We start from the raw sequence: 9,727 nt of genomic DNA, 5'->3' as shown, positions 1-9,727 counted from the left end.
TGGGGGAAAAGGAACAAAGAAAATTAAGGCAAGTATTTAAATTTTTTTCCCATGCTGTAAATCAAATGCAGAATATGTTAAAATAAGCTGCTGGGGAATACTTCTGTTTTGTACTGCAATCTGCTTTTTGCTGCTCCTCTGGAATTACACTACTCTGGGAACATGTATGAAAGTACCTCTGCTTTGATCTGAACATCCTTATAAATGGCATAGTATCCAAACAGTGAGCTGCAGTTAGTAGAGTCAAATGCTGCCTTCCCTTATTAAAAGCAAAAAGAAACCCCTAATCTTTGTGTATGTCTAAGTTAAGTGTTACAGACTATTCTTCTTTGGACATACAGAAGTCATTGACACGCAACAACTCACCATAAAAGGGTTACTAGATACTCCAACAGCTGCAACTTGTCCAAAAGGAGTTACTACAGGCTTTGCTTGCCCAAATGTAGCAAAACCTGCTCCTTGGAAAGAAAAGTAAAAAATGTTAATGCTAGTAAACAATGTTCAAAGAGTTCTTTGCTACAGCTCCCAGACAAAATTAAGGGTAAGTCTGAACCGCAGAATTGGCAGGACTGATTCTACTTAAACATGATCAGAAATGTAAGTGTAAAACACTGTGGCTGAGCTTTTTGTTTTCAACTGTTTGTAACTCATCAATCTCCAATTTCTACATATGCACTTTTTTCACTGTTATATTGTATCAATTCAGGAAGAAAATACTTCCCAATTTTCTCTTGCCTGTGTTCTATGAAGTTAGAGAACGTGTAATAATGTGTTGCAGACATTCCTTAACAGTCCCTCTTGCCTAAAACCCCTTTAAGCCTGGGAATACTTACCATTTTAGTATGAGATTTTGGTAAAATTTCAGTTTGGTAATTATGAAATTGCACATAGCTAAGTCAGAAGGCTCAACTAGAGAGCCAGAATAGTGTGCGAACCTTTCATCAACAATACTATCAAGTTCATGTAGAAATAAATACCCACCCATTATTGCCAACTTATAGATAGACCATTTTCTCCATGTTTCTGATTTAGACAATGTTATCTAAAACATTCAGACCTACCATTTGGCTGTTGAGCAAAAGCAGTCTGTTGAGGGAAAGCTGCCTGGGTTGGGAACGTGGGCTGCTGGAAGTTGCCACTATAACTAGTAGGAAGACTGTAGGAGGCAGGAGTTCCAAATCCTGCCGGCATGCTCATGGATGCAGTACCAAATGTTGCTGCTGGTAGGCAAAAAATAACATGCAATTATTTATAAGAAGTAATTTTTTTCATGAAACAAATTACTATAGGGCCATGTTAAAAGTCTTCTAATGCCCTTTGTGACTGGATGAAAGTTTGGTTCAACTTCTACAGCCACTGAACTGATTTGTTCCCTTCCATCACCACCAACTGGGTGCATAATTTGCATTTACACTTTAAAAGTGACTGGAGTTATTTAAAATTTAGTAGATCCAGTACATTCGGATATACTTTCTGAAGAGGAAATTATTTTTTGTTCTCATATATTATCATGTGTTATCATACATTTCCCCCAAACTTTTTCTGGTAGAAGTCTGTACACATAAGAAGCAAGCAGGTTCAGGCAGCCTAAGCCCCTCTGTTTTTCACCTTCTGAGAAAAGCATGGAAAGATTCTCCTACTTCAAGCTGCACTACAGGAGGTTATTAAAAAAAACCCAAAAAACAAAAAAAAATCAAAGGGATACATGCATCCCCTTTCATCATCCCATCTTTAATGTCTTTAAGGAGATTCGCACCATGCACATTATTTGCACACAAAGTTCTTGTTGCAAACCCTCTTTCTGTTGAGGTAGAACTTAAAACAAAAATAGCCGAAAACTTTTCATCTGATTCTCTGCTGAACATTTCAAGTAAAGAACAGACAGCTCATAAGCATTTCCCCATGCCTTCAGCAAATAAACAGAAGCACATGAGGTGCAAGAGTATAGTAACAAAACCATTATTCAGTCTTTTGGGAGTCATTCTTGCAAAGATAAATGTATAGAAAGATTTTTAGTACAAATAAAGACACCAGGTATTCTAAGCTAATTAAACAGGACTTCTCTTTTGAAATGTTATAAACGACATTTTATGCAAGGTCAACTGTTTAAAAAAGCTAATAAAATAAATTTAATTAATATAGCTTAATTATCAGTTGAAATATTTACCCCAAAAGTGTTCAAGGGCAAGACATTATACAGACAAACTGTTGACAAGTGCACGCAAAACTAATGTACTAACACTGTTCTCAAGTTACAGTGAGCAGAGCAGCTACTCCACAGCAAACTTGGCTAAAACAGCAAAAAGAAGCACAAAAATATCAGCAGGGGACTTGGGATACTACTGTTGGCAGAAACTTAACAGTCACTTGTTAGCACTATATGGTGACCATGGATGATATCAATAATGGTTTTGTTTTGCTTGCTCGACAGGATGTCTATGTATGCTCTTCTCTCCCTCTGCCCAGTTGCCAAATACCCACACCCACTCAATTTTTAAGAAGTCTTCCACAATTCTTTGTGCAGAGAACCAGATAGCTGTCAATAAGCTTTTACAAGCAAGAACAATTAGCCACAAGAAACTTGATACCAAATGTGGCCACCTACCAAAATGAGCCTGAGGAAATATGTGAGAGTGCATTGCTCCCGAGAGGCCTTATGGAAGCCACAAAGAGACCAGACAATGTCAAATCATTTATACACTCTTCAACAGTCATTTCTTATTTATATATAGGAGAGTAATAGATACACATATATGTACCAAACAGTTCATCAACAACATGACCAGCAATAGATTAGTATTAGAAAACCTTCAGAAATAAGCTCTACAAAACAGATATTCCATGTACTAAATAGCAAAGTTCATGCAGGAAGAACAAGGACATAAAAGGACAAGCCATAAGTTTACACCTTACACTGAAAGGGGCTGAGCATTATCTTTACTTATAGACATTATCTCTGTCACCTAGCGTGGAACATCAGGATGCTGCCAAAGGCTTGGAACCTCAGCGAGCCAGGAACAGTTGTGTAGAAGGTGGAAGGATAGAGGTGTCATATTCAAAGAAATTTATCTAAAGAGGCTACAAACCCCTAACAATGATCCAAAGTAGCTCACTTAGGAATGGAATTAAAATAAAGAAAAAAAAGTACTTTGGGCATTAAATATCAGAACAAATTTAACTGTGTAATATCTCTAAAGGAGCTGAAAACAAATTAATTTCAGCAGAGGACACAAATTTATCAAATCAATTTTTAATGCAACCTACCTAAATCATTAAGCAAACCACAACTCAAATGTCAAAATGCACACATCAGCAGATTTTAATCTGTTGAAGTCCAGCTAACAGAAAAAAAGTATCAAAATTTAGCAGTTGCTCTGGAGAGGAAAACCAGCGCACCCTAGCAACCATCTAATCCAAGTTCATAGTTTTAAAGAAGAAGTTTGCTTTTTTAGGAAGTGATTAAGTTTTGCTCATGGAATTATGATTTTACAGAATCATCGCACAGAAAATTAATATAAAAAATGAGTGTAAAGATTAAGCATATGCTTTAAAAAAGAGACACTAATGTACTAAATAAGTGGACTGGTGAGGAGCTAGCATCCCATAGCCATGATTCTGGCCCCAGCTCTTCGGTTTTGAGAGCTTTCAACACTTCAAAATAAAGAAAGAAATTAAGAACAGCTTTCAAGATTCCTGATTTCAGGGCTACCTTCTATAAAGCATGTTCTAAAGCCAAGGTTATCATCTTGTAAGGAACCCAGCTGGTGATAGATACACTATAAACAGGTAGAGCTCAAACAGATCATTTCAACATTTTTCATGGCCACTATTTGAAATCCTAGAATTGCACCTCAACACAGAGCAAACACACAACATGTCAAATAGACTAGAGACAGATATTACAGAAAATCTTTAAGAAACATATTACACAGATACATGAAAAAATAATCAATGCAATTCTTTAAAGAAAGTTTCTCAAACACTCAATGTATTTTTTCCTAACCTGTTGCTCCTCGGCTATTGGTCTGGAATGGATTTGTTGAAGGTGCCACTGGGGCAACAGGGGCAGCTACAAATGGATTTGTGGAAGGTGTTGCTGAAAGATTAAAGACATTTGATTAAGCAGCAAATCTGACTCACATGAAGTCTATATAGCCTTTATACAAAGACACACAAATACCTAAAATTAGGCCAAAACCAGGAATGTATAAGATACATTAAAAATATAGTTATTTTGACAGAAGTACTTTTTTGTTAATAGCACCTTTATTAGCTTCAGTAGTAGTGGTCTCAAAGCGGAGCATTATCAAGTAAAAATTAGTAGATTGCTTGCTTACAGTCCCCAAAGGCTGTTAGTAACACTTCCATACCTCCAAATGGAGCAGGCACACTTGAAGATGTAGGCTGTGTCTGTGCAGTAGCAGCTACAGGTACTGTTCCAAAAGCATTGCTGGAAATGATTTATACAATTCATTCAGTGAAGTCAGAATTGCTTGTTTAATAATCAAATACAATTTACAGTTACTGCTGCCATGTAAAAGAAAGGGGACGAACACACAATATGCAGTTTGCAGACTGCAATGTACCTCCCTGATTCCAGGGTCAGACCCTCTCACTAGTGCTGAGCAATGGCAAGTCATCTTCACCAACAGCAGGAGAAGGAATATAGAGCTAAGGCCAACAGCATAAAGGTTGCAAAGCAGAAGCCTTAGGGGCACTCGCAATGCCAAGCCCCAAACAGGCATTTGGTATTTATTACTTCAGTGATCCAGAAAAGAAATGGGTAGCACCATTTACATTAAAAATATCTGAATTTTCTTTTCAGGGATGATCCTATGATTTTGAGTATGCATGCAAGTACTCTGCAGAGCAAAGTGCTACCATCTAACAGGTTTAGCAAGTCATGACTAGAAAGGTGCAGAGAACGTTCCACTGACAGTGTTCTTAGAGTAGGAACACTGAGTTCCCTCAGTTCTGCCATTATTGAAAACAAGAGATGCAGTTTCAGCAGTACCTCTAAACTCATTCAATGCTTCCCCATTTAGATAAGAACAAGCAGATTGGAGAAACGATTCAAGCTGCCCTGTGCTGCTGCAGGCAGCGGGCAGCCCTGGCAGCATACCTGCTGGCGTTACTGGTGGCAGTGTACGCGTTGCTAGAGGTGGCCGTGGAGCTGAACACGCTGTCCAGCTCCGCCAGCGCCGCGTACTTGTCTGAAGATGCACTTGACTGGTTGGGGGCTGACAAGGCAGGGCCTGCTGAGGACACTGCTGTGCTGAAGCCACTTCCTTGCTCACTCCCACCTAGAAAGAAAGCAGATTAAGCATACTGGAGATGGTTTCACTTTCTGTCCTGCTGATATTGAGAACTAAATGAAAGTTCACAGATGGTTGCAGACTCAAAAATGAAATATGCACAAGGGCATAGAGGAAAAAGTATTTAACAAGCCATTAGCTGTTAGCAAAGTGTCCTGCCTCTATAGGTACTCTGCAGCCCCAAAGAGCTTTTGTTTTCCTAGAAAAATAATCCATTCATCTTCAACTAGAAAATGAACAGAACACGTAACTTCAAATAATCCATTTCAGAACAAACTCTGGAGTACAAATGAAACTAAGTTTTAACATACCATTCGAGGAGAACTACATTTGAGTAACAGAATAACTAGCTTTTTCTCCTCAATTTACTATCAACTAAATCCAAATATCACTGTTACTATTTTATGAAAAACTAAAGCCAACTGGTTTTGCAGCAGAGAGGTAGGAAAGCTGCTCTGGTAGCTCTTTGTAAAACTGCAGCTCTCCATTCCAGAGCACCCACTACAGGTTTTAGTACAAATATAAAATATGTATTTGTATTTTTGTATGTTTTCATTACTGAAGTAATGATTATTTAGATATTTTAATGTTGAATTATTCATCTCGATAGGGAATAGGTTCCCAAAAAGTAGTCTTCTAATGACATTCTTTTGGAATGATGTCTTAACTCATATCTTGTACATTTAAGGTAAGGGTACATTGACACAAAATTCTGCTGACCACTTAGAGAAGGGAAATTTTGATATACCATTATAGTATTTTGACAAGCACAGCCATCCTTGTGGTAGCTATACACATACAGAATAACCATGGCAAACAATAAAGTTTAATACCTTGCCCTGCACTGAAGATATTATCTAAATTAGCAAGAGCTGCATATTTGTCAGCTGACTGAAGATTCAGTTTATTCACTGCAGCTTTACTGGCTGCAGTTGCTGTGGCGTTGCTCTGAGAAGCATTGAAGGATCCAAAATCAGCACTGGAGGATTTGGGGAAGTTATCAAAGTGAGCAAAATTAGCATTCACTGATCCAGCACTTCCACCTGTAACAAATTAAGTTAAACATGATCAATGCTCCAAAGTTAGAAAGTCTCTCCAACTGCAACTGATGGCACAATAACCCTCCCTTTGTGGTTATGTGAGGCAATGTGTTTGCCTGCCCCATCCTACCCATTTAAGGCTCTTTCCCATTTCCTTCAAAGTGGGCTGTCAGAAAAAAATTATAATAAAGTGTTTTGACTGCATATAAGGGATAAACACCCCAAACTTCAACACTACAAATCACAGTCATAACTTGATTCTGAAAACTATATGCTATTTTTAGCTGTTTAAAGTAATTTCAATAATAAAAGCTTCCTAGAAAAAGATGTATTTGTATTGATCTTTGACATTCAAAATACAGAAGCTTCATTTCCCTACCATATGTGGCTAACGAATATCTACTATTTACATTTACTTAGTGGTTCAGTGTTTAGTCATTGCAGATGTCAGTCATCATCCTAGCAAAAAAAAAAAAAAAAAAAAAAAAAAAGCCTGGAAGTCCACAAGTTGTATGATTTCATGTCCAGGTTTAGAGTTTAGTTCTCTGTTCTCAATAGTTTTAGACTGCATCCAATCAGGAAACAGGTTGGGGGAAGACACAACACAGCTCTTTCATAACAAATCTCCACTGAAGTCAGAGATACATAAATCAATTTTAGAAATTTGATATGAGTCCACACAACTGAACTTCGGATCAAGTATGACACCATGAGCTTCCATCTCTTCATTGTCCAGACAATTTAATCTAGGCAGGTCGCATACTTAAATTTAAATAAGTTGTTCTATTAAGTGTATCACATTTTGTAACAGTTGGCTGATGAGTCCACTCATACTACAGAACTTTCTAAAACAGAAAACACAACTTTCTAAAAGCATAAGCAACAAGTTGAAACATATGCAACAGCAGGAATGGAAGTGCTATACTACAATGGCATAAAATGAAGCAAGCCGAGTTTTCCACTGCGTGGAACTTACTGTGTACAGCCTGGAGAGGAAAAGCTGAAGTAAATTCACCAAAACTGCAGCTAGATGAAAGCGTTCTGAACGCTGGACAGCCAGAAATTGTGTGTGGGTTAAAGTTAACATAAGAAGGGAGAAAGAAAATTTGAAAAAAAAGTTTAAAACAACACCACACTCAAAAAAAAAAAAAAAAAAAAAGGAAAAGAAAGTCAGTCAGCCAAAGATCTAGACAAACAGCAAGTGTAAACTCAAGCAGAACTTCTAAAGCATGATCAAATTAAAGGAAAGCAAAATAAATTTTAGCAATAGGCTCTACACATGAAGTCAAGCATACTGAAGTGTGCGCATATGCTATACATAGACACACACTTGTTTGGTCCTGTGACATCCTTTTGGACCTACTGAAGTGCTTCTCTCAGAAGACAGAGTCAATTCAATACTTATTAAAAGCAGTAGAGTTTGTTTATTCTTTTCATAGTTATTTCAGGTGTAGAGCTAACAAACACAGTGCCATAAATCAGACTTCTGAGTAGCATTAGGGGAAAAAAAATCAACACCAAAGACAAGGAATTAATTTTGAGTTTCCCCAGAGCTTCAGACAGCTTGATCACATTAAAGCAGGCAGATGCAAGAAAAACTCAACTTCAGTACCTTCTGACATAAAGGTAAGGATTATTTCAATTAAGTATTAATCAAAAGTGCTAGGACTTCTACCTGTATTTTGGGGCTGAAAAGGAGACTGACTTGCTGTGGGGAAACCTCCAAAATTACTCGAGCCACTAGACTGTCCAAATGCATCAAAGTTTGCAAAACCTGCATTGGCAGAGTTCTGCGCTGTAAATCGCAAAGGAACAAAACATGTTAATGGATATGGGAAATAAACACAAAAACAGATGTATTAACTGAATTCATGGTCATGACAGCCTTCAAGGATTATGTCCTACCATGTGCTACTTTTGACATGAAGAAAATTACACATTATTCTACAATTGAAAGTTGTCTTTGAACAAGCTCTCACACATCACATTCACAGAGCTGTATCAATTAATGCTACTTCTGTCCTTCTCACACAAGCTGATACTCACAACTGCATGACCCAATGGAATCCACTCCAGCTTAACCCTCAGTGTTTGTGGTGCTGGCTGCTCAGGAACAAGCAGCCATAAAGTGCAGAATACCTAGTTTCCAAAACTAGAACTTGTGGGCTAACTGAACATTTCTTTGTGCATAAAAATTAGAAGGCATTCTTGTAACATATTGGCAATTCAAATTCCTCATACACCAAGTGCTTCCTCCTCAGGTGAATTTTGGTTGGCACAGCTTGAATACTTTTGGCTAGGTTTATAAACTCATTTAACTTGAAAATTCACAGTCTTTAAAAAAAACTAAATCAGAGTACAGAAATATGGAAACTCAATGCCAGTGGAAAGAAGATAGCATTCAGAGTGTATCCACAGAATAATATGCAAGAAATTTTAAACAGAATTTCAGTTTTCTCCTTCCTTTTGTGTCATGCTATAGGAGAAAAGAGAAGTTAACACTAATCTAATTTTGACCAGCTGGACATTCAAGTGTCTATAGACTCAACAGGAATTGCATGCCTAACTGGTAAGCTCCACAGAAGCCCTTAAACTCTATTACAAGCTACAAGGGAAAAAATGTTTTTAATCACATGCAAACCATACCTTTTTATAAAGGCAACTTGCGTTACTATCTAAAGAAAGCTCACAAAACAACTTCTAGAATAACAGATGGCAATGCATTATATTTTTAGGTTAGAATTTGTTTATTCTGCAGAGGTTTTGCAGATTAAGTATATACAAAGAGAATAAATTATGCCAATTGCTAAAGTACTGTAGCTTAATAATCTGATAGTGCTAATTAAAAGTTGTGTTATTTCAATTAATTTTTATTCAAAAGCATCTCTACTACAGATTTATAAACTGAAAGGACATTTTGATACAAACTACTGTACTCCACAATGCTGCTAATAAAGATTAGCAGCAAAGTGCCTGCATTTTCCTTCCCCGAGTACCCTGGGAGAGAGGATGAGGTTTGGCTGGACTCAATACCACATTTAGTAAACCATGTGCATAAGCATTAGGTTACAGAGCATGGTTTTGGCAGCAGGGAGCAGCCAAGGTGGTCCCTGTGAGGACAGAACAGAAGCTGCCCCCATTGCTGCACAGCTGCTGCAGCTCCAAGACTGCCCCACTACTGTCCAAAGCTAAGGATACCAGCAGTGATAGCTGGGGCATTGTGTTTATAAAAGGTTAAAAACCAGTGTGCAGAATCTGTTGCACAGAGGATTGAGGAAAATGCAAGAGAAAACACTGCAGATACCAAGGTCAGCTAAGAGGGAGGGAAGGCCCATGGAGAAGACCATGGTAAGGAAAGCTGTCCCACTGCAG

The 9,727-nt window shown here is 37.7% G+C and overlaps 1 protein-coding gene across 13 annotated transcripts in view; it reads right to left on the bottom strand.

Moving 5' to 3' along the window:
- The window catches only part of AGFG1 (ArfGAP with FG repeats 1), a 35,710-nt gene that overhangs the window by 747 nt on the left and 25,236 nt on the right, over positions 1-9,727 (bottom strand). For 2 of the 13 annotated variants that reach the window (XM_077785640.2, XM_077785644.2), the window contains exons 6-14: positions 8,031-8,150; positions 7,332-7,490; positions 6,149-6,358; positions 5,123-5,303; positions 4,371-4,450; positions 4,004-4,096; positions 2,606-2,653; positions 1,062-1,220; positions 367-458 (exon numbers count right to left, since the gene is read on the bottom strand). In XM_077785640.2, the coding sequence (XP_077641766.1) occupies positions 367-458; positions 1,062-1,220; positions 2,606-2,653; positions 4,004-4,096; positions 4,371-4,450; positions 5,123-5,303; positions 6,149-6,358; positions 7,332-7,490; positions 8,031-8,150 (1,142 nt within the window). The remainder of the gene's footprint in view (positions 1-366; positions 459-1,061; positions 1,221-2,605; positions 2,654-4,003; positions 4,097-4,370; positions 4,451-5,122; positions 5,304-6,148; positions 6,359-7,331; positions 7,491-8,030; positions 8,151-9,727) is intronic. The other 11 variants (XM_085587694.1, XM_021553683.3, XM_085587695.1 and 8 more) reach the window with 11 other exon arrangements.

This window comes from Lonchura striata, chromosome 9 (genome assembly GCF_050655825.1).
Source record: "Lonchura striata isolate lonStrDom1 chromosome 9, ASM5065582v1, whole genome shotgun sequence".
Taxonomy (NCBI): domain Eukaryota; kingdom Metazoa; phylum Chordata; class Aves; order Passeriformes; family Estrildidae; genus Lonchura; species Lonchura striata.
The sequence above is the reverse complement of the archived record's forward strand: the minus strand, read 5'-3'. Positions and strand labels throughout refer to the sequence as shown.